This window comes from Mus caroli, unplaced genomic scaffold (genome assembly GCF_978045245.1).
Source record: "Mus caroli unplaced genomic scaffold, Mus_caroli_1 scaffold_12, whole genome shotgun sequence".
Classification (NCBI taxonomy): domain Eukaryota; kingdom Metazoa; phylum Chordata; class Mammalia; order Rodentia; family Muridae; genus Mus; species Mus caroli.
In genome coordinates, this window is record NW_028227267.1 from 72,658,894 (window position 1) to 72,684,761 (window position 25,868).

General features: G+C 46.0%; 1 protein-coding gene across 1 annotated transcript; it reads right to left on the reverse strand.

Annotated features, from left to right (window-relative positions):
• Window positions 1-1,229: 1,229 nt before the first annotated feature.
• Serp2 (stress associated endoplasmic reticulum protein family member 2) lies at window positions 1,230-25,145 on the reverse strand. The gene is made up of 3 exons (XM_085828787.1): window positions 24,820-25,145; window positions 8,254-8,405; window positions 1,230-1,665 (listed from the first exon to the last, which is right to left on the reverse strand). Exons 1-3 carry the CDS (start codon window positions 24,901-24,903, stop codon window positions 1,569-1,571), a joined length of 333 nt encoding a protein of 110 aa, XP_085684913.1. The 5' UTR covers window positions 24,904-25,145; the 3' UTR covers window positions 1,230-1,568.
• Window positions 25,146-25,868: the final 723 nt, after the last annotated feature.

Sequence of the window (25,868 nt, forward strand, 5' to 3'; positions counted from 1 at the left end):
GAGTGCTGGGATTAAAGGCGTGTGCCACCACGCCTGGCCTGCACGTGTACTTTTAACCAAGGCAATGGAGAGAAAGACAAAAACACATCATGGGAGTCAAAGGAGATGATGGGGCAAGGCAGCCTGGGATGTGAAGCTGCTTCTACCTCTTGGTAGGCAGCTGGGCTGCTGACCCTAGCATAAGATGTCGCTTTCTGTATGGGGATGCTGATATGGGACTGTCCTGTTGCCTTTTTGGTGGGATAGGAAGGAGGATGGAGGGGAGAGGGGTCTGATGAGAGAAGCTCAGAAGGTGAGAGAATGGACAGCGTTCAAGAGCATCACCAAAGATGCAGGTAAAACTCAAGGTCTAAACGCCCTGATCAGAAACGTGCCACTTAATGAAGTCTTACTAACCACTCCCAATACTTCCATCCTTAACATTCTTGTAATGTTAGAAAAAAAATGAAAAATAGGACAGCAATACAAGTGGCACACGCCTTTAATCCCAGCACTTGGGAGGCAGAGGCAGGCGGACTTCTGAGTTCGAGGCCAGCCTGGTCCACAAAGTGAGTTCCAGAACAGCCAGGGCTATAAAGAGAAACCCTGTCTCAGGGGGAAAAAATGGAATTAAATAACTACCAAGTGCTTAAAGTTGCATGTAGCTGTTCTTAATCCTGCTGAGATCTTGGGGCCTGTTGCTATAACTTCTTTCTGTAACACTGACCTTTATGGGGCTCTGAGGAGTCTACGAGGGAGAGGAAGAGCCTGCTGCCCACCCAGAGTGCTGAAGAGACATGCGCTCTTCAGGGCTCTGCAGTCAGCTGCTGGGCCCTGGGGTAGGGTGGTTTTCACCATGAGGCGGGAGACATCTGGGTCTGGACTGCTTTCAGGCAGACTACAGGGAGATAACAGCTAATCAGACTGTAGCACACATTATAGACGCCTTTTTTGGACTGAAGAAAGAAAGGAACAACAAAACCCAAACAAGAGATAAATGCATATCCAAATTCACACATACACAAGTATATATGAACACACGTATTAAAAACAAGTGTGTAACAAAAGCAAGACCATCAGAGCTGCCTATAACTACATTCAAGCAATGATGTGGAGTCAGGGTGGGGACCGGGTAAACCCAGCTCTGGTTCCCCATTGCCTAACCCAGTCCTCACCTGCCCCTGGCCAGTCCCTCTTGGGCCCCCTTTGCTGTTTGTTTTTCGCTCAGTAATTCGCACATGGTATTAAGGTTGAATGAAGACATTTATTTGTAAAACCAATTCCTGACACAGAAGAGATTGATTGGCAGGATGTAAAGGGGTGGTCGCTCAGAGGGCCACATGCACACCACAGTGAAACCCGGGGAACCAGCCAGCCAGCTAGCGCTGCCGCCACCCCACCCCCCCTCCACGTGACTTCCAATCAGCCAACAGAAGAGCAGAGTCCTTTCTGCTGGAGGACACAGATGCACGGAGATGTCTTGTGAGAAGGCAATTTGGTCTGACCTCCACCATGGAGTGGGAGGGAACAGGGGGCCTCCTTTCTATCACCCATGGCTTGTTTGCTTCCTATAAGACCGGCTGAAGGCCTCAGTGGTCCTTCACCTGCCAGCAGGAGGGCATCCGCATACAACTTCCTGGCCCTCTCACATGCCCATCCTTATGCTCTGTATGATCTGGAAGATAGCTGGAAGAGGAAAGAAAACAGACAGCTCAGAAACCAGACAGCTAACGCTGGAAACCCAATCCTCCCAGCAGCCTTGCTTCTGCTGACCCTGCCCCTCGCTGGCTGGCTCAGACCTGATTAGATACTTCCTAGATCCGTTAACAAGGGGGGGGGGGTGTCAGTGAATTTCGTTCAAAGAGACAGCCTGGCTCTGGCCGTTGATGGATGCCTCTGGGATTAATAGATAACTTTTGCTAATTCTACCAGGAGCTGCAGCCAAAAATCCCTGAGGCATGGAAGATTCTCTTGGCCTCCTTCCCCATCTACGTTCCGGGCTACTGGGAAGAGAGATGTGGGCCTTCGTGCAGAAACTCTTGCATTAAGCAGTTCAGTGAGTCTGTCTTTTTAAAACGGCCATGACCTGTAAAACAGCCAGTTCTGCGGGGGAGGGCAGGCCAGGTGTTTGGAGCACACACACAAGACTGGTCTCTGCTGCCCATGACCCCCCGGGGCACATCTGACTTCCAGCTTCCTTGTGACTCTGAAGCCCGCTGTTTCTCAGTGTGGGCAAAACTGACGAATATGGGGTTCCCCCTTTAACTATCTGAGCTGTTGGTACTGGGAACAGAGTGGGAGCCTGAAGCTCACAGAGAACTTTCTGGGGGCCTGGCGTATTTGGGGGGAAAGTGGTTAAGTAACACCTAACCTGGTTTTAGTTATTGGCCTTCAGGAAAAGAAGGTGTGTGTGTGTGTGTGTGTGTGTGTGTGTGTGTGTGTTGGGAGGAAAGTTCTGTTCTGCTCTTTTTGTTTTTTAAAAACACCTTCCCCAGTGATTGGTGGCTCTTAATGCTAATGAGGATGATAAACCGGAAGAGAAACTGCAGGTACTTGAATATGATTAATTTCTATTTTTTAGAGGGAGGCTGGGTAGAATCTCATTTAATCACTGTATAAAACAAGAATAAACACGGAACTGTCATGACTCTCGTTCACTCTTGGCACAAAGTCACCCTAGGAAATACCCAGGAAACTCTAGTTCCTAAGGGACCAGTGGCAAGCGGGGCTCTCAGGAACCCCTAGAAAAGGAGTCGTCTGGGGGTGCTCTCACCTCCGGGGACTAGGCACCTGGAAAGCTCTTACCCGAATGCTTGAGACCAGAGTGGTAAAGATTTCAGGTTTTTTTTTTTTTTTTTTAATATTTTGGAAAATTTGCATATGCAGTGAGGTTTCTTAGGGATGGGCCCCAAGCCTCAACATGGAATTCAAGTATGTCTCATATACACCTCGGAGTCTGAAGGTGACGCTATGCGACAGAACTGTGTGGCTGAAGAAAAGCTCTGCCTTGACTTTTCCACCTTTGGCATCATCACATCTTCATCAAGAAGCTGAGACTCGGGAGACTTCCAGTCTCAGGACTTTGCAGTGGGGATGTTCAACGTCCTAATGGGTACACAAACTGCGCTTGGAGACAAGAAGAAATGCCAAAGGGGAGCCTGGGAAATCTCCCTTGGGTGGCCGGATTTAAGGTAAACAAAGTGTTGGTGATTTTTTTTTTAATTTTATTTTATTTTATTTGCGCTGGGGGGAAGTTTTTCCTCTAGAAGCACCATATACATCATCATCTTCCTGAACTGGAAAAGCTAATCATGACATGAATAGTCTCTCTTCATGAACATACATACCTCTCACCATGAGACACAATAGGTAACAATCCTTTGCTGTGGTATCCTTAGGAGGATACAATGTTTGACCACCAGCATGGTTCCTTCCAGTCTCTTATTATTGTGTCTCCTGATTGCTGCCTCTGGTCACATCCCTGACACTACTGCCTCACAAGCAGTAACTTTGCCACTGTGGACTAAGCTTAAATGGATTTAGGATTGTATAGACAGCAACTTACACTATTTAATTCTGGCTCTGCTCACAGGTTGTCCTGGCTAATTTTGGGACCTTGGCTGGCTCTGGGTGGGAACGTTTCTCACCAGAACTTAAACACTTGAAAAACCTGATGTTTCTGTCCTCCCCAGCAAGCCTGACAAAGATGTGGAGATGAAGCAGGCAGAGATCTGACTCAGTGGGAACGGCATTAGGGAGCTAGATACTCAGTCACACTAGGAAAAAACAAAACAAAACAAAACAACACATGCATGTCATGTTCTGGGATGAGAGTCATGCAAATCTTGTCAAGCAAGGTGATTTTACAAAAACCAGAAGGTTATGTTGCAATGGAACTGGGTTCAATCCCAGCCTCTGTGAGTGGACAAATAAACTAGGTTATTCCTTCTCCCCAGAAGCAAGTACATACTATCATGGGATTAAGCAATATAACATGTTTGAAGGCGCCTCACACACCGAAAATACAATGTATGTCGTCATACCTGCTGCTTTCTGGAACAGCCTGGGACCAGATATGTTGCAGACTTTTTTTTTCTTTTTTAATTTTAGATTTGAGGTTCACGCATACACAATGAGATGCTACAGGATGAGACACAAGTCTAGACATGAAATTTATATGTTTCATTTATACCTAGCATATATTTATGACGATTTCTTTAAAAGAAAACTCTGTGTGTGTGTATGCATTGTGTGTGGTGTGTGTGTATGTGTATGCGTGTGTGTATGTGTGTGTGTGTGTATTTGCTCATCAGTGTGCACACCACGTCTGTGCTGGTTCCCTTGGAGGCTGGACAAGGCCATCAGAACCTTGGAGCTGGGATTACAGGTGCCTGTGCCTGATGTGGGTACTTCGAAGTAAGTTAAGGGGTCTTAAGCACTGAGCCATCTCTTCATCCCCTAAAGATCATCTTATACAATATTTTGACTGCACCTGAATTTTATCTATGGCCTTCTCATTACATGAGGTCAAATGTAGAATTTCCCACTTATGGGGTCATAGTAGCCCTCAGAAGTTTTTAGATCTGGGGATATTCTGGGTTTCGACGTTTCAGATTAGACCCTGAACCTGTATTCCTATTACAGTACTGACCCCTATTCTTTGCTAGCCATATCTGATCTTAACTGAAGCCTGAGTTAGTAGTGGCCACTGACCCTTGCATACCCATGAAAATAGGACTAACATGCTCTCTGCATCCTGGAAAGGCAGAAACTCTGAGGATTTACAGTTCTAAGTTCTACTCTCTCTGTTGGAAAACCATAGATTCCCAGGAATAAACAGAGTCATCTATGGGAAAGTCTACCTGCCCACAGTTAAGGCTAAAAATGTTACCTTTTCCTAAATTTCATCTGAGGACCCGTGGGCCATAGGTCACTGGATAGGAAATGGGCTATGTCTTTAGTAGCTCAAACTTCATATTAAGTCATGACTTTAGAAGTTCTAGGTCAGGATCAGACTGTTCAATTCTTTTTGTCAGAACTATTGGTCTAAGGAATCTTAGACAAAGTTGGTAAGGCTTGGAGGGGCCAAGACTTATATTAAAACAATCTACCTATTTGAATATTCTTTGATAGTCATATCTGATCCTAACTGAAGCCTTGAGTTAGCACGCCAATTATTTGTAACTTTTAATTTGTCTACAGAACAACTCCCTCTTGGAGAACTGACTGAAGTCTATTTTAAGTTCGCATCTGAGACGGTGGCGAGATGTGGGTGTTTATTATTCTTATTCCAGTTGCACTGATGGCTTCAAGGAGTTTTCTCCATTTTATACCAATTATTTTGCTTGAAATTCCGTGTGCCTGCCAACCCGGCCCTGCTGAGTGACCCTTGCTCCGAAGGCTGACTTCCCATGCTACAAACAGGAAGGGAGCCAGCAGTGAGATCAAAGAGGAGGGGAACTGGGGAGTCTAGACCCTGACAAGTTAATAACTTAACAGAGGGCGGCGAGCAAAGCTGAGAAAACAGCCTAACGAATGGGCTGCAGGAGTGGGGTGGAGGGCAGGCTAGACAGGAGGGAAGAGACATGCTAAGAAAGGGCAGTGAGGCAGGAATTCCAGGACAGCCATCAGGCCCTGGGCAGCATACAAACAGACTCAGGAAAGTCTCTGCAGGAGCAGGGACTTCCAGAGTGAATAGACCCCACGTCTCCCTATCTGTGTTTGGGATCCTAACCTTCAGAGATCTGAGATCAGTGGTCCCCACCCTCCCTAATGCTGCAGCCCTTTAATACAGTTCCGCATGTTGTGGTGACCCCCAACCATAAAAATATTTTTGTTGCTACTTCGTAACTGTAAGTTTGCTACTGTTATGAATCATAATGGAAACATGTTTTCTGATGGTATTAGGTAATCTCTGTGAAAGTCACTGGACTCCCAAAGGGGTCAGGATCCACACGTTGAGAACCATCACCTTAGATGCTCACGGCTCAAAGTTCTTCACCTCCCCTCTTTCAACCAATTCATGCTTCAATGTACCAGATGTTCTATCTCGATGCAGCTGGTCTATACGTCTAAGGAGCTGCTAAAAGCCATCCTCTTCAAGCCCTTACCTTTGATTCCCACCTCGCCCCTCATCTGCCTTCTGCTCTCTCCTATCACTTAGTGTGAAGATGGTCCTCCAGCTTCTCATCTCACTCCCCTCCTCCCTACACTGGGTGCTCCCTCCTGAAGTGCTCCTCTTTTGTCCTTTGGAAGGTCTTGGCCTCTTAGACCGCTTAGAAGGTCTTTCTTCTTTTTGCCTCTTTCTTCTCCGAGAGATTTATGGGGTTATCTTCCTCCACCACGCACAGAGCTTGCGCACTGGAATTCCTCCACAACCTTTGTGATTTGTCTCTCCTTGTCATAGTCCTTCTCCTGAGGTCACCTGTCCTGGACGGTCAGCCGGTGATCACTCACAATGTCCCTGAGCAGCGGATCTCCACTGTCTAGTATCTAGCTACTGATGGGGTTTCTCATTTTGTCTTCACGCTGATAAATTAGTGACATCATCTTACACCTTGTATGTAAATCCCGAGCTCCAGTGTCATCTAGGACCTTCTGACTGACGATGACCTATGGGTTCTACGTGAGGATCTTGGGATAAATATTCTTCTCTCCATCACCCCAGAGACCCTCCTAGTTCTGGTCCCCCACCCCCCACCTTTCCTGAACTCTACAATGACTTCCACTTGCTCTACTTTGGCTCTTCTTCAATCCCTTTTCTACAAGGTACTTAGATTTAGCCTTTAAATAGAGGCAGATAGTATGGTATTAGTCCCTGTTAGAAAGCAAACCAGAAATGACTTCTTGCTGACTTCTCCACAGGACTTCCATGACCTACAGACTCTGGCCCCTGCCTGCCTGGGCAGTCACTGGGCAGTCTTTCCCTTGTACAGGGGCTTTCTCGTGATGTCCAAAACTCCCTGGCTCAGCCACAGAGCTTGCCCCAGGTTATTCTATCTGATATCTGTGCTTTCTCCTGCCACATGCCTACTTTCTCCATAAACTCAGAAGACATTTCCTCCAGAGAGAGCATGTCTTTGACACCTTGGAGCAGACAATCTTTGTTTTGTTTTGTTTTTCGAGACAGGGTTTCTCTGTATAGCCCTGGCTGTCCTGGAACTCACTTTGTAGACCAGGCTGGCCTCAAACTCAGAAATCTGCCTGCCTCTGCCTCCTGAGTGCTGGGATTAAAGGCGTGAGCCACCACGCCTGGCTTAGAGCAGACAATCTTAAACACGAGTGTATGGCACACTCTCCTAAGAATGTGTTGCGACATTCTTTCATGGATGCTAGAAAAAAATCAAATACCAAAACAAACAATCAACAAACAAAAAACAAACAAACAATAAAAAAACCCATCCCACCCCATCTATAAATCAGCAGATGAATCGAACAGACAGTTGTTAAGCCTTTCAAAAACTGATCAACCTCGTTAGCCATAAAGCAATGCAAATCAAAACTGCTTTGAGAGTCTTACTTCTCTCCAATCAGAATGGCTATCATCAAGGAAAAAACAAAAACAAAAGAAAACACCACTGACAACAAATGCTGCAAATGTTGGTGAGGATGTGGGGAAAGCAAAAAACCTCTATAGTGCTGGTGGAAATATAAATTGATTGTGGGCACACAGACGTCAACACGCCCCAGAGATGCTAGTGTATCCATGTTAGCAGCTTCATTATTCAAGACAGATAAGAAATGGACCCAGCAAGATGTAGCTGTAGCCATGAAAATGCATGAACCCCTGGGGTATGTCTCATAGGAAAGAGGCAGAAACTGGGACTCTGCTCCAATAGGAGGTTCAAGGTCACTTTTATTGTAGAGAAATACTTAATGATAAGAGAGATCAAGAGAGTTGCCAAGAAGAGATCAAAGCAGGCCAGTTCAATATCCTTTAGGCAGATAAGAACTATAGAAATCAAACTTTATTTTTTATTAAGAAAAAAGATGAAGAAAAGCTGGTTAAAGAAAAGCATGGGTCCCCTGAAAGACAAACAGAAGTGTAGGATTCAAGGCAGAGCAAAGTTGAACCAGTAAGCTCTTAGAGGGAGAAACACAAAGGTACAAGGCAGGTGCCATTTTCCACAGGCTGTTCCAGAGACGACTAAAAAGATGCCAGAGATAGGTTAGGGAAGGAAGGTGTCAAAAAGCAAGTGTTATTAACATAGATTGGGATGGCCTCCCGGAAAGAGATCCTACACAGGGGCACATGGGAAGAGTGCCACAGGTCACCTTGGGAGAGTCGATGGCTGCTGAGATGTCTCCTCCAGACCGTCGGTCTTGGTCCTCTGGGGTTGGCCGGTTCTCATGCACCTCATGATGATGGTCTCTGGGGTGACTTTCTCTGGCAGTCTCCAGGAAAAGCCAGTATTTATGTAGTCAACCTGCAAACATTGGGGATTTAAGTCTATCCTGGAGCAAGTTTCCAGGAAAGGAGGGGAGTGGGAACACTGGTGAACCAATGAAAGAGCAGCCCATGGCAGGGGAATCAATGAAAGGGCAGCATGTGGTTGGGGAACCAATGAAAGAGCAGCCTGTGGCAGGGAACCAATGAAAGAGCAGCCTGTGGCAGGGAACCAATGAAAGAGCAGCCTGTGGTTGGGGAACTATCTTTGCATTTGGAAGCAGATGGTTAGACATCTGGGCTATTTAGAAAACAGTTTGCTGGCAGTAGAATCCTGAAGATGTTCTAACTCTATTCAATGTAGTCATATGCAAGGTCTAAAGTTAGCAAACTTTTGCTCCACGGTACTTTTAGGAAAATATGAGAGGGAATGTGGGACTACAGAAAGCAGAGGTTTGAAGTCCCGGAGTCCAGAATGCTAACCTTTAGACCATGGTACCACGTGGGTTTGGAGTCTGGAAGAATTAGGTTTGGGAACTAGCTATCTCAATTTTTAGATAGGAAATTCTGGCTGGTTTTCTCTATGTGTAGCAGTTTTATGGTCTGGGGAAAGGGTGTAGTAGCCTCCTCATTGGGTGCGGTGTTGTTAGGAAAGAAAATACACAGAGCCCAGCATCACAGTGAGTCCTCAGGAAACGGTGAGTGAAATAGTAGGAACAAATCTTGCTCTCGCGCTGCGGCTGGATCAGAACGCGTTCCTTTTAGAAGCAGAGAATAGGTTCCCTCTGTCCATGTTAGATGCAGCTGGTCAAGATGGGGCAGGTTGTTTGGTAACTCCCCCACCATGCATGACTGTACCAGAATGAAGCAGGGCTACTAAATAGGTTTAATTAAGCATTTTAGTCTTGATCAGAACCTAACTGGGGACGGGGTGAGTGGGAGGGAGGCCGAGTGAAGAAGAGGCAGAGGCATTCATTACATAAAGCCATCACCTGCTGCCTCTGAGTAGTTATATGTTAGGTGTCGACCCTCTCAGAAGGAGCTGTTGGGAGGGCTGTGAGTTCAGAACCACTCCACCCTCTTTAACAATTCCAGGCTTGAAGAACAGAGTGGGGGTCAGTAACTTGGAAGGCCACACAGCTGGGAAGTACGTGGCTGGACCAGGTTTCAGCAGAGGCTGGGGTTGGTGTTAGAACTCTTAGTAGCTGAGCTAACTCTGTCCACATAGTGGCTTGCAGCCACAGCCGCCTTTCACAAAAGAGTTTCTTAGCTATTGTAAAAGGTCCTATTTTGGTGTCTGAGATTTGGGCTCAAAGACGTGTCACCACAATGCTGGTGATCACATGAGGGTTAGACAGGGAGTACAGGGCAGAAGACACTAAGGGGAGAAGCTCTTTGTCTTTCCATGTGTTTCTGCCACACTCATGACTCTGCCTTTTCCCTCCCCCACATCATCCTGAACATAAAAGGCCAGCCTTGAGGAAGGCCAGGAAATGGATGTCTACCAGGGCATCCACTCAAGGACAGAGGTGGACTATCTGACACGGGGCCCGGGGAAAGAGTTCAGGCCCTGCCAAGAACATCTCAGAGAATCACTTCACATCAGTTCTTAAACAGGCTGCCCTGAAAAAGGACCTGCCTGTGATATGCTATCTCTGTCCCCACCCCCAACTCCTGCAGGCAGAGTCCCTGGAGAGTCCAGGAGGAAAGTGCAGGTAGTCAAGTGACAAACAAATCACTGTCCCCACCCAGAAGCAGGGGAGCTGGCTGTGCAGCACCAAATAAACAGAGCAGGCTCCACACAAAGGCTTTGACTCTGCAGTGAGAAAGCCAGGTCCCATTTACTGTTTGGTGAGCAAAGATGGTTGCTGCTATCTACAAATAGGAGAATCAGAATATCTAGCAACACAGGGCAGCAGGCCTACACACACACAAAGATAAATACATAGACACACACACACATAGACCACAGAGATACATACATATAAACATACACATAAAGATATATAGACACAGGCACACATAGGCACATACATGCTGACACACTGGTACACATACGTATTCACACACATACACACACATGTACATCCATAGACATTATATATAGAGACACATATGCAGACACCTTCCTCAACACACACACACACACACCCCACATACACAGAAACACATCTTGTACACATGCACACAGACATAGACACAGGCATACAACACACATGATCACACATTCATTCACAAACACATAGAAACCTAAACATATATATAAGAATGTATATAAGACCATATAGCAAAATACACATGGATGCACAAATACATATACTGACACAAACCCATGGGAACACAGAAATCCAGAAAGACACAAACAGACATATATGTAAATCTACAATTAAATAAACATATACACATGTAAACAAATTGACACAGAAACACATGTATATATAAATGTATACACCTAGAAATCTACACATCTATACATAAACACATAGGTATAGAAATATACAAACACAGAATCTACATGTATTGACACATATAGAAACCTACACATTACCTAACATACGTGTATCTAAACACATACACAAACACACACAGCAACCACACCACCACTTCAATTAACCAGTTGCTGTTTAATTTATCAAGCTTTTAGCAGAAGTCCTCAGCCTTCCAAAGAAAAAGGGCCAAAACGTGCTCACCCAGGGTTTTGTTCTCAGAAATGGTTGATTATAAAATACACGCTCACTGGAAAATTATCCAATACAGAAAACGACAGAGGAAATGACAGTCATTGGGTAATGCTATCCACTACGCATTCCCTTTGATCTGGAAGCTCAAGAACACCCAGGCTTTGGAAACCCTCAAAACTCTCAATTTCTAATTAGGAAATGAACACTAAGGTTTGACAGAGAGGAGAAATAAAATTGAAATTAGGAATACACAAGGGAAGGATAGCCTGGGAAGGAACTGAGGTGTTGATTGGCATGTAAGAGGTTCTGGGAGAAGCAAAGGATGCTGGGGACTAAGTGGCTCCACTGAAGCTGGCACAGGATGCGGTTGAGGATGGAATAGCATACATCTTTGCCTCAAAGAGAACATCCCAGACTGCTGCTCTTTGCCACTGCACAGTATCATACCCTGGGCTCAGGAGAGATAAAGAGCACTGTAAGACCACCGGAAGTATGCACATGCTAAGTCTACATTTAAAAAGCTGCCCAGATAGCATATTAAGAGAAGAGCCAATGTTTAGGAGGCATTTATTTGGTCAAGGACGAAAGTGGAAAATATTGAACATAGCTGTTCTCTGAAAAGTTTAGTCCAGAGATTACAAAGAGGTTTTGGCTCTGGTGACCACACCATGTTTGTGGCAGACGTCACTAATCAATTGCTACCTATTGTCTAATTATTGGAGGTTTGGTGGGCGGGAGGCTGGGAGTATAGCCTAGTGGTAGTGTTTTCCCTAAATATGTGTTGAGGCTGTGGTTTGGTCTCCAGCATTACAATGTTAAAAACACTAACTGAAGAGGAAGAGGAGGAAGCTAGGACTTATAGTTTGATGCACCCAATAGTCACAAGGAAACCCACCAGTGGTCTGGGGACAGCACCAAGTCTGCAAGTCTTCAAGTCTTCGAGAGACTTGAGGAGATAGCAGCTGGGGTATATGGGTGACAGCATCTCTGCAGGGAAAAGTCACAGAGGGACATTCTGCATGATGCTTGTCTGTGAGCCTTGAGATAAAAAAAAAAAAAAAAAAAAGAAACCCAACCAACCAACCAACCAAAAACAAAAACAAAAACAAAAACAAAAACCAAGCAGTCCTCCAAGTTAATGGTTTGGAAAGCCAGGATTGACTGTTGCAAGAGACACTTCTCAGTAAAGAGGCCCTGCCTGAAGGAGAAGATAAAAAGAGGGACAAAGGGGGTGGGGGTGGGGAAAACCTCCCACAGGACACTTGAATTCCACAGGCTTCAATATGGGTCTGTACCTGAAGAGATTAAGCAGAGAGAAACAAATCTAGCTAGTTCAGCAGGCTCAAGGACTTCCAAATCCCAGGCTAAGAGCAGGCATTTGATAGAGAAATACGTTTTACATTTCAGATATAGTCTATATAGTATTAATAAAAATAAAGCCAGCTACTAAATTAACAAGATGTAACAAAGCAAGAAATGGTCCAGAGATGTCCCTGTTGGGCAACTGTAGTCTCAAAGGGACACACGTGTCCCACTGTTTTGAATCTCACATGGAAAACTACACAAGACGGGAGTGTATCCGCATTCCTTTAAGGAAATGAAACTGTGTTGTATGCTGTCTGAAGTATAAACCACTATTCTTTGAGGTTGGTCCACATAGTGATGTTTCCTTTCTCTTGGGTGGGGGTAGTGTTTATGTTTTAGCTTACAGGGAAACACTGTTAGCCCTGAGAATGGCTCTCATTCATCCTCGGAAGCAAGAGGCCAGCAGGCATGCGGGCTGATGGTTTTCTGATAGACCAAGAGTGGAAAGTTGAGGCTGGGCCTGCCAATTAGATCCACAGCCTGCGAGAAGGAGACGTGAGGTAAGCCCTCCAGAGCTGGACTGACATTTTCCATTAGATGCTGGTATTGGTAACGAGTGATGGCAGGTTTGGGCTTGTAGTGAGCCAGATCCCCAGAACTATTCAACATCTGTGGTAGACTGCCCCTCCCACCTTGAGTCAGTCTTACTACATCTCAAGACTAGCCTCAAACTCATGATCTTCCTGCCTCAGCCTCTTGGGTAAGTTTGGGAATTACAGACAAGTACCACCATGCCCAGCTCTTATCTCCATCTCTCCACAAGAAAAGCAATACGGAGAGGGTACTAACTTGTCGGGTGTCATTCATCTAACTACCAGAGAATCCTCATGGCTGGCAGGTTCGTTACTGTCCTTCACTCCCAGGGCTCTTACTGGGTTGCTGAGAAGTCCTTGCTCGAGGGCCCATCTGCAGTGGAGCTGTCCTTACTCCCCAGGTGCACTTATGCAGCCTCAGCTCTCGTGCTTCCTCTGGTAATTATTAGAGATTCTAGCCAGCTGTCTGGCAAGAAGGAAAAGGAGGTTTGGTGGGATTCAGACGATGGTGACTTCAGGAAGCCCTGGGAGGTCTTCTGCGTCATCTGACTTCTCAGGATGGTGATGGCTTTTCCTTGATGTGAGTCTGTGCTGGAGCTTCCAGGTGCGGACCCCAGAAAGGGCAAATGCCCCAAATGAGGAAGGCCCACAGGAGGGCCACTGAGAAGTTATGCCAGACTCTCAGGTTTGTTAACCAGCTTCTCCACATAATGGGACCAGTAAATGAGCATAGGTTTAAATGCTAGCTCCTTGACACCCCTAATTCTCCCCGAGATTACAGTGAGAAACAAACAAACAAAAACAAACAAGTAAACAAACAACAGTCAATGTGTTTTTTATTACTAGCCTGACCCGAATAGTTATTTACCACCAGCACTGTGACACTATTTCTAAAAAGGGCACTTTGCTCAACCAATCATCAGCTAGGAAAGTAGGTTAATAAAATAAGGGAATGGAAGTCGAGAGACTTTCCAAGGAAGAGAATAGACAATCAATATCGTCACTCCTGAGTCCTTACCGTGTCCTCAGTGTCTCTATGGAAATACACAAATTAAGAGAGACCCCAGGAGCTCGCCGATGGCAGTAAGCTGTCTCGGAAACTTAGTGGGACAAAACTTTTGCCTACACCAGGGGTATATGATAGTCAAAGAAGCAGCAGAAGATGGAGAAGGGCAGAGTGACTGTGCAAAAGTGTGGGACCCCTTCACCGAGCGACACTCCACCACCTTGAAGGAGCGTGGTGGGCAAGAGTGGGGCGGGCACTTTTGCGTGTACTAGAATGAGACGTGAGGAGGAGGAGAACAGCTTCCCGTGCTGGATTTTAGAGCAAGAACTTGAGGCAGACACTTCAGGGATGAGGGTGTGTAGCATCCTAATGTCAGGAGGAAGGCACATCACTAAAGCAAGGGCTAGAGTTGACAAGAATCACATCCTTTCTAATGGCGAGACGAGAGGGGAGGGGCTTATAGTCTGTGACCCTTAAAGGGTGTAAGAGGGAGAAAGTCAAGTGCTGGGAGGGTTCTGTGAGATGAATGACTAATCTTGTAGAGCTGAGGGAACAATTGTGTTTTTCATGACAAGTTCTGTTTAGAAAGGGCCACAGACAAAGATGGCGTGGTATGCACCAAGGACAAGCTGGGAAGAGTGACGTGACTCTGTTGTGTGAGCAGTGGCCAGTGAGAGAGAGAGAGAGAGAGAGAGAGAGAGAGAGATGTGTGTGTGTGTGTGTGTGTGTGTGTGTGAGAGAGAGAGAGAGAGAGAGAGAGAGAGAGAGAGAGAGAGAGAGAGATGTGTACCAGTTTTAGTAGTAACTTGAAAAGAGATGAGGGCCATTGCTTTTGGGGAGATGGCAGCACATTAAGAGGAGACAAAGAACAGCATCTTGGCCATCATAGCTCACCTATGTAGAGAAGCAAAATGGTCTACCTAGAGAGACTGAATTGGGTGCCATACAGACAGTAGAAGGCAGGTTAGGTAGCGCAGTGGGAAAATGTCTAACATGAAGGAGGTCTTGGGTTTTATCTTCAATATCCCCCAATAGAAACACAAAGATGGGAGGAAATGGGTGGGTATAGTAAGTCTGTTCTCTGAGCCTTATAGGTTCATATCCCAGGGACCTAACAAGCTCATGGGGTCGGGGGAAAGGGGAGGCACAAAACAAAGCCTGCATAGGCAACAGTCACTGCTGGTCACTGAGCATGACCGGACTCTAGGAGAGTCATAGACATGTGGCATTTATGCAAGGCACATGGATTTGAGAAAAGGAGGTCAGACCAGAATGCTCTAACTGGCTTGTGCCAGACAAACTACATTGGAGAGCTAGTGTCCTCACTAGAAAATGTGATACTAGAAAAGAAACATGCATTGGCTGCAGATCATCGACTTATCACTCGGGCAACGGGGATATGGGTCCTGGGACTGGGCTTGTGGGATGCTTATGTCCCTCTGGCACATTCTCTTCCCTCTTGTGAGATTCACCTTCCTGACCCAGTCTGTCTGAGTGCTTACTCAGCTCAACTGCAGGAAGGTCCCTCTTCAGCCCTGTGTGCTGTGGAAGGCTCTTATCCACAATTGCTGAGCTAATGTGGTCAATCTCGGGTATTGTGTCCTGCGCTGCTCCAGCTCCCGTCCTGGCCACCCCTACAGTGTCCACAAGCTCCTAAGGAGTTTGCATTCCAAAACCTGACATAGAGCCAGACTTTAAGGCTGCAAGGTGCAGACATTCAAAGTCAAGTCGAGGAAGGCTGCCTCACTGTGCCCCACGACTTTCTCCAAGTCCAGACCTCTCATTGGTGACTTGGAAGTATAAAATCTGCTCAGAGATCATAGCACTGGGAGATGATAATTATATTTGAGGCTCAAAGTTCAAAACCTATCTGTCTATATCCTGGTCATAAAGCTTAAGAGCACAGATAACTTTTTAATGTAGGCTGGCATCCTTAAGGCAAAGGTTTGTTTTATTTCATTTTCTAAGTGAAAAATTAGGCACAACATCAGAGGCTGTGAATTCCAGGTGAATATATCCATGCAGGGGGAGGTGCTATATTAACAGATCAATCTTGGAAAAAGAATATGTATTGTAAGGATGTATCACCTGTCAATTTAAAAGCCTATGACCTGTGGCTTAGACAGGAAACGTAAGGTGGGATGTCTGGGAGGAGATAAGATTCTGGGATAGAGCCAGGTGCAGGAGGTCCGAGGGTAAAATGTGATGAGATGGACACATGGTACCTGAGCACAGGTAGCCAGCCACGTGGCAGAATGTAGGCTAAAATAAATAGGTATTTTAGTTATGATCTAGTCAGAGTGGAGCCTAGCTATATGGGAGCATGGGGCTTGGAGGAAGAACCAGGGCTTACCTGCAACACAGTCTCTTACATTTGTGTACAATGTTACCACAGATACCTGTTGACCACACCATGTAATACTACTGACTATACTGCATAATAGATCACAAAGTCAACAAACCTCTCACGTACATTTGTGAACTTGGCCACTGTGAAAAGACAGCCAACAGTCAAAAGTTTTCAAATCATATAGCTTTACACTAGAACTTGAAAAGTGAACCAGGTATGTATCTGTAGTATGAGCGGTATCTGGCCATCCATCCACACATCCGCCACCCACTAACCCACCGCAGCACTCACTGCTATGTGTCAAGTACTGTGTAGGATGTACAAACTCGGTGGGAAGGAAACACTGTTTCCCTTGGATGTTCCTGTGGGAGGAGATAGACAATCAGCAAGGAAATGATGTCATTTGAAGAGATGAGGACCAGGGAAAAGGAAAGGGTGTGTTGGGGGATGTGGGTTTTTTTGGGGGTAAAGACGCGCACAGATGTACTTTGAGGCCAGCAACTAAGGTGAAGAAAGACTGGATGGAGCTGATGGCTCGTGGGCCCTGGCTCAAAAGTATGAGGGTTAGACTGGAAATCAGGTCATGGTAACAGAAGCAGGGTAGTACAATCAAGAGTGGTAGTAATCCTCCTGCCTCTGTAGGTCACAGCTCTTCTAGGCTATCTTCTGAAGTTGCTAATGTTGTACTGTAAGAAAGTACATTGGGTGTATCTGGAAGAAGGGTCTAGAACACACATCTTTTGAGGCCAGGTTGAGTCAGCCAGAGGAGTTCCATCTGAAGATGGATCTACCAGGCAGTCATATTCAAGACATCTGCATGCACAGAAGAGAGTGAGGATAGAGTTTTGTGTTGTTGTTGCTCTTGCTTTTGAGACAGGGTCTCACTGTGCAGCCAAGGTTGGCCTTGAACTTTCTGTGTAGCCCAAAGCTGGCCTCAAACTGATGATCCTTCTGCCTTAGCCACCCAAGTATGCATACATTCCAGCATGGATCGTGACAGCCTTTCCTTCTTTGGGAAGTAGGCACCTCATTCCTTGAAACAGTCATGGATTGAATAGATGCATTCAAATCAGTTATGAGGTCACTCATATACTAGGTAGCTTCCCACCAGGGAAATCTGACAAGGCTAAGAATTTTTATTTTTCAAGCAGATAATTTTCTCTTCTTGAAACATCAAGTCCCCTTTAAAATATTTCAAACACAAGCAATGATATCCCCAAGTGCTTCAGATGTTGCCCCTACCCACCCCCAAGAGATTCTGTAACCATGGGAAAGCAATCTCTTGAAGATCAAGGTGCTGTGCCACCAGTAGTGATGGGCATCTCTTGATATGGGAGCACAAGTGTGTCTTGGTGGGATGCCGAAGCATGCACAGGAAGACACAGACTTCTTACATCCCCTGTCCTCAGAAACAGAGGTGACAGAGAAGGATGGGGACCCCTGAAGATATGCCCTGGCATTTAGATAAAGTAATATCCACTTAGCAGGACTGTAGAAACTTAGTACACAGAGCGAGGCTCCACTCACAGCATTCAATCAGAAACTGAATGCTTTCCGTCTTTGCTCATGTCCCTTGTGTATATATGTACACGTATTCACAAGTGTTTAAGCACAGCTCTCTGAACTTGCCAACCCAAATTATCAAGAGACCTGTATCTATGGCTTAGGTCAAAGAATCCGTTCTGTTTGAGATTTCTACAGAATGCGCCAAGGCCTAACTAAGGCCTCTCCCTGTCTTTGGAATGTGGATTTATCTTGGGCAGATAAATATTCTACTTTCTATTCCAAATCTGTATTTCGGTTGTGTGTCCACCGAACAACCCAGCTGACCTTCACAGCATCTATAACACATTTAATTTCTTGTAATCACTTTATGACTATGATTTGATAGTGTATGAACTCTGTCTCGCCATACTTGGAGTAGAAAATAAATAAAAGCCCATAAAGATTAAGGTTTAAGGCTGCAATGAACTTGAACCCCAAATCAATACTTCTTTGTGTGTTTAGGTTGTGGACAAAAACATGGTTTCTCAAGGACAGCGGAGAACACAGGCTATAATTCAGTGAAATACCATACCTGAGCCACAGACAACAAAAACAAACAGGGCCAGCAGCCATGGCCCAACAGGATATTTCTCTTCTTGTGGCCTCTGTAAGGGAATAGAAAAATTAAGGTTAGGTTCACTGATTTGGGAAACATTTACAGGGTGCTGCTAGGTATTGTACATGCTGAGGAGCCTACTGGGGATGAGTGACAGACTCTTGGGATCCTACTGGGTGCAGCTCTTAGTGGGTTTATATGGCTGAGTAAAGCTAGTTATAAAAGTCTGGGCGGAATTCTGTAGAACAAGTCATTTATTACTGTATTACTATTTATGAATTTGGTGTTCTAAAATGTTATAGAGGTGAATGAGGTGTATATGGTGATTCTAAAGGGGAGCGATATTAACAATAACGGCGCCGCTCTGTCGAAAGCATAGTCCAGGTCGTCCACGTGTGAGTCCAAATGGCTCAGTGCAAGAGTTACTATTATTGTTGTTGTTGTTGTTATTATTATTATTCCTATTTTGCAGTTGATAATTTGAGGTTCAAAGTTTGTTTCTGAGTAAGAGATGGGGTTCAGTTCATTACTGAGCTTGGGTGTCTTTCATGACCAGATTCACCTTTCATTCTTGTGTCTGTGCATTCCCAGAAGAACCAGACATTTTCCCCCAAAACATCAGTATATTAAAAATGAAGAAAGCCCTTGTAACCATAAAAGCATTCTGGGAAGTGGATGGTAAAGGAGCAACCTATTCTAAGAGAGCTGGCAAGCTTTACTGATGCTTACAACTCAGAGGAGTCCCTACACACTGGCAAACAGGACGGCGGCATCTGCAGAGCCTGGCATGCCTGATGCTCTTCTCAGAACAAGAGGCAGGGCGTTGGGGATTGGTTCTAATGCTTTGAATTAATCCAAGCCCCCAAATTGGGAATCTGTGTGTCCAAATCCTGAAGGTCCTTGTCCCCAATAGGTTTTTGATCGATCAATAAAGAGCCAATGGCCAATGGCCGGGCAGATAGATTGAGGCAGAATGTGGGGATTTGCAAGGGTTAGGAACTAGAAGAGAGGAAGAGAGAGATCGCCATGTCTCAGAGGCAGATGGGTCAGATTTAGAGCTGCAGAAGAAAATGCATCCAAAAATGTAGGTGTAGGGAATGCAGCCCTCTGGGTAATCCTAGAAGGTAATGTGGTAGCAAAGATAAAACATAAATGTAGAAGGTATTGAACCAGGAGTACTGGAGGGAAATGTATGCTAGCCACAGGTAGGATTAGAACTGACCAGCCTTTGAGCTAGTCAAGGCATATTTAAAATCAACTGATGTGCTGTGTGTGTGTGTGTGTGTGTGTGTGTGTCTTTCATTCGAGAATCCAGACAGCTCTTGGGTTGCACATGCAACCGGTCCGAAGCACAATGCGGTCGGCTAAACTCGCAGCTACACAAGGGTATAAAACAAATATTCCCTCTGCCAACACCCTTAGGCCTGTGTGCAGATGCCTGTAAAGACCAAATGAATGAACATAACACACTCACGTTTTAGGGAAGATGCCAGAAAAAGCAGGGACTTATCCAACAAAAGAATCAAGAAAAGAATGGGGCAGGGCACAAAACTGGGGTTGCTTCCTCAATAACTTCAGCAAAAGATAGGCTGCAGTCAGTCTAAGCTAAGGAGCACGCAGAGAGAAGCACACAGGTAAAAAAAGGACAATCTGTAAATGTTTGCTTTCGGAGCAAATCACAAACTCAAGCTGTGGGTTTCAATGAAAGGCTGTGAACATTTGAATATATACCCAACATTATAAAGTACGTGCAGAAATACGTCCGTGTCCCTGCAGCTCTGGCAGCTACACATTTAGGAGGTGCACCCTATTAGTGTTCCAAAAGAAGATGAATGGTGCTGCTGTGCACGACAGAATCTTCCAACGTCTTGCGCCAAGTTTTAGTAAAGTTCCGAACAAAACTGAAAAAGCCTTCTTCAATTTGCTTCCCAGAAAAGTTCTTTGTATTAAAGCTACAAAGACATGCTGTATTTATTGATAACTGCCATCTTATATTTAATAATATTCTTCATTTGCTGTTGGCACATACCTAGAATCTCAGCAATGAGGTGGCTAGGTTAGTTTAATTGTGAATTTGAGATTACACAGTAAATTCAAGGCCAGCACAGGCCACATAGGACAGCCATATTTCATTACATAGCTCAGTGGTAGTGCAATTGCCTAGCACACACAAGGCCCTGGTCTTAGTCCCCAGTACTGAAAAAACATAGGATTTTATTTTCCTCTTCCTTTTTCTCCTTCTTTTGATAGATCAAGCCACAATTTTTTAGGTCTCAAATCACCTATTACCTTCTTAGGCTTTTGCCTCAGGCATGTCATTTGTATGACCAAGTACATTTTCTTGAGATTTGTTTATAGCTTAGATTTCTTGACTCCCCTGCGAACATGTTTAATATCCATCTTTCCACTATACTGGAGGCCCCACAAGGACTGGCAATGAGTTTCTTTGAGGTATCAATGCAGAGCAAAGTCTGTCACAGACTTAAAGAAGATAATAAATATTCATTTAAGAATGAGCATGCATGGTTCATGAAATGTGATTTCACAGGTCAGGTAAAATGTGAGTCTACAAAGATTACTGCCCATTTATTTATTTATTTATTTATTTATTTATTTATTTATTGACACAGGCTTTCTTCTAGTCCAGGCTGTCCTCGAACAGAATTACCGGCATGCGACACCATTGCCAGTTTTACATGGTGCTAGGGATGAGGCGCAGGGCGACCTGCATGCTGTGCAAGCAAGTCTACCAATTGAGTGACACACTCAGCTGTCCTTTTAGTAAGACTTTGTAATTGACGGTACCGAGTGGGTCTTCTCTGTATTTTACTTACTAGATACTGAAGTAGAGATCAATGTGTCAACCACAGGTCTATTTTGACTAAAGATTAAAGCCACTCATTCTTTGGCCTTGACCAGCGTACTTCCTGGGGAGTCATAATATAATAGGTCATTGCTTTGGACCAGAAAAGAACCCAGCACTTCTTTAAGAATTTCACAGTATAGCTTTAGTGTGTCACGTAAGATTAGGCAAAACTCATACCAAGCAAACAACAGAGATTTTAAAGTCACTTGAGCAGAGTGTGACATTGGCCCTTCCCTGCTCTCTTCTAGAACTTTACTGTCCTCGTTTCTCTCAGACGCCAATTCCATTGCCACTGTTGGAACTCACAGTACATTATGAAACGATTTACCTCAGCTCTGTGCCCAACAAAGCCAATAAGGGAATCCACGAATCTCTATATGAATCACTGGGCTACTAAGGATGCCAAATGGAGTCCTGTATTTTATACCTACAGTTAAACACAAATTAGACATCTTGTAGCCCGGTGTATGTAATACAAAACCCTTTGGATGACATTCCCCAGTGAATGGAAATTAGTTGTGGGCTTTCGGAGCTCTGGAACACCAGGCTGATCCTAACACCAGTGCATCCCCTTCAGAGAGTCGTAATTTTTCCTGGAAAGGGTGCCAGTACAACCCCACTGGGACAAGCACCATTATAAGCACCATTATACTGCTGCAAAAGACAGAGGAAAAGATTTTCTACAGCGATTCTGTAAAGAGCAAGGCTCACCTCAGACATGAGGGCCCAACACATGAAGGGCTGTCTTTTTCTTTGATAAAATCCTTGCTGGGCAGTTCAGAATCCTACAATCTGAAGTCCCTTTCACCTTGGAGGATTTCCTACTGTCCAATCCCCAAACAGCCCTGCCATTTCTGTTTCTTGTCTCAATCTGCTATCTGGGAGAAAAACATTCATTTACCCAAAGCCATTAGCTAATCTGCCCACATACAGTGACAGAGGCTGACTTCGGAACAGTGAGCTTGGTTTTTCAACTGGAACTTGCAAATCTGTTCCCATTTCTATCCAGAATTAGTCACTCCTGTTTGGCCTCAGAAGGGGACAAGGGACTGAGGTGCATATTTTGCATATCAAAGCAGACCTGGCCTCCAGGTCTCCCAGCATCCCTCAATCCCTACCTGGCATAACCTGCCCCCAACCCTGCCAGCCCAGAGGTTGGGCCAGGGCTGCCCTTCTCTCAGAGGCTCTTCCCTATATATTATCCACACATTTTGGTTTCTCCTCTCCCTATTTCCCTCTCTTTCTTCTATATGCACCCTTCCACTCCCCACCACCCCATGGTGACTTCCGTAGCCTCCTTCTGTGGGGCCAGTGAACTCGCCCAAGAACACCTGAGTAAGCCTGTCTTTAATCAAATCTAATCTGACTTGAATTGGCTCCCTTCACTGACAGAGAAATAACCTAGCAACTTCTACCAGAGTATAACCATGTTGGACTTGTAATTAAAACAACAAGATTCAGGATTTACAGAGAGAAATTTTGTTTTCTTTTTGGATGCCGATCCACTTACAATACGGCTAACCGAAAGACCCTTCAAAACAACTGAAAACAAACATCTATTGGGGCATGGTTTTGAAGCCTTTCATTACAGAATTAAGTCTGGTCAATTACAGGTCCTCAGAGGCGCCAGGCACTGCTGAGGAGGGCCATCCATGGTATAGCAGAACCTGTCAAATGCACTTATGCCATACATTAAATATAATTTAAATGTAGCTGGAAATGTTGAGTTGGATTGCAGATGGCAAGTTATATCCACTCCATGGCGGTTTACCATCTTCTTTTCTTATTTTGAAGCCAATGATTTTTTTTTTTTGCTTTGTTTTAGGCCCTTAACATTCTCTCAAGTTCATAGAGACTGATGGAGAAAATAGCCCTGCAAATTAGTTCTTGGTGTCCTTGCCCTCGCCCCCACATAAGCTGTCAACTGAGATCATTTTACATCTGTTTTGTTTTTTGTTTTTTCGAGACAGGGTTTCTCTGTGTAGCCTTGGCTGTCCTGGAACTCACACTGTAGACCAGGATGGCCTCGAACTCAGAAATCCACCTGCCTCTGCCTCCCGAGTGCTGGGATTAAAGGCATGTGCCACCACTGCCCGGCTTCATTTTACATCTGAACTCAGATTCCTTCCTTCATTAGAAAGAGCCACAGCTACTTATTTCCACTATGCCAGCAAATAGGTATGCCACCTTGAGAAGGAAAAAATGATCTACTTTGAGCATAAAATAATTGCCTTTAATGCCAACTTGGGCAATGGCTCCCTGCCCCGACCCAGTAAAACCTCATAAGGGAAACAGATTCCTGTGAAAAATATGGTTCCCATTCTATGGCGCCTTGGCATTTTGTCCCCTCCAATCATAGCTAAATGCTCTAGTTCCCCAAAAGAAGGGATTTTAAGAGTTACCTCAGCCTGGGGCTGTGTACAAAGCTCTGAGTAGTTTGACGCCATGGCTTCTCTGCCACAATTCTGCTTGGTTTAACAAGAATTCCGGTGTGATGACTACACATCCAGCTTTTCCCCTCAGTTAATCAAACCAACATAATTTCTTTGCTAAAAGGCATTGCCTCATCAAGTCTGCGTTTCCAGACAAACCCCAAGCTTCGGCTGGACTTCCCCATAATCTTATGGGATAATAGATTCCAGGCGCCTTTGCAAACCAGTTCTTCTTCGCAACGATGCAACCCACTCAAGCCTCGGATGGTTCAAAGTCACAGGCCTGACATTTTCTGGAGCAGATAACTTGGTTTCCTAAAGGAAATCTCTGCACCTAAGGTACACAGTTTACTTAAGATTCCAGGGGTAAAGCTTGAATACACAGTCTGGGAGCAAAGGACCTCGGGCTATAAGCTGGTCGCTACAGTTACAGCATCATAATGCGCCAGAATCCACACGGTGAATTATAGGCAGTAACGATGCACTTAAGCGTTGGCTGAGGCGGCTTCATTTTGCAAGAGAAAGAGGAAGGTGAAGAGAAATGTAGCTCGGAATCTCACGCCCTACTTTAAACCATATATATAATATATATGTACACACGCACACACACACACACACACACACACACACACACACACACGCACACGCACACGCACACACGCGCACATACATACACACACACACACACACAGGGAGAAGAGACAGATGATCACAAAAAGGGTGGAAAGAAAAACCTTAGCATGGGGGTGGGGAGAGAGTCCAGGGGCGGAGTCTGGAAGCTGGGGATAAGTGGCATTCTATCATTCGTTCATTCATTCATTCTTTCATTCACCTACTAGGCTCCCAGCCCAGTTGGCTTCACTGGCTCCTAAGATGCAGCTTATAGCCTTTTTCAAGGACGATGGTTTTCTTGGGGAGGCTCCACCAACCAGAGCCCTTTCCGCCCACGAGAAAGCAGAGCAGTCTGCGCCCCCCAGAGCCCGGCTGGGTCCCCCAGCCTGCGGGACCCCGGAGGAGGGGCCGGGAGGCCTGGCTCCGAGCCCACGGCCTGCCCGCCCCGCCCCGCCCCGCCCCGCGGGGTCCTGCCAGCTCGGCCCGGCCGGCGCCGCCCCCGCCTTACCAGGGTTTTGGCTACGTTTCCCCTCTGGGTGATGTTTTTGCTGTGCTTCTCGTTAGCCATCCGGATCCGCTGTTTGGCCACCATGGCTTGGGCGCTTGGGGATGCTCTCGACTCCCACCTGCAAGGATGGCCGGGGTGAGCCGTAGCCGCAGGGCCCCGCGGCTTGCCCGGGCGCTGCAGGTGGCAAGGCACGGCCGAGCCCCGCGCACCCCGCTCCCGGAGCCCCAGCCAGCCGGCTCCAGAGAGAGGCCAGCGCGCGGACGGAAGTAATCTCTCATCTCAGGAAACCCTCTCCGACTTCCTCGCCATCCTTCCGGTCCCCCCAGCTACCTACCCTGCGCGGCCACCGAGGCAGGAGGCGGGAAGCGAGAGGCGGGCGCTGACACAGAGCCGCGCGCCGAGCCAAGGGCACCGTGGCCCAGGGTGTCCGGGTCCTGAGATCGAACGCTGCGGGGCATAGGGTACGGGCGACCCGGCGTTTGTGCGTGCGTGGGGGGTGGGGACGCAGCCGCACCCAGCCTGGTGACCTCTGACTGTTTCCTGACCACCTCGGGACAGGCAGGGATTGGGGCGCTGGTGCTTCAAGCTGAAGGCTAGACTCTAGGCATCGAGCGCTGAGCCTCAGAAGGCAAGCTGAGCCTTGCCAGGTTTGGGTAGTACTGTTGGGAAACACCCCCAAAAGAACCTGCCCTTTAGGTGTCTGAGGAAGCCCCACTTGGCACGTTGTGTTGTGCGAAGAGATACCCTTTGTGACATGGGACGAAGAGCCAAGAAGCCTCTTTCTGGTCCCTGAAAACTGTGGATGAGGGTGGAGTTGGACCAGACCTCACCTTGGCAGTGGTGGTCATCACACTAGCAGATTGCCCCAGAAACCACTGAGTGGATAGAGAGCAAAGGGTTCATGAGCCTACAGTACAGGAAGAATGGATGGCCACTGCCCATAACCAAAGTGTTGACCAGGCTTGAACTCCTATCCCCCACTGCCCCACCACCACTACTGCTTTGCGGTATCTTGGACCTTCAGGCATCCTTGTTCTATGGGGTGCTAA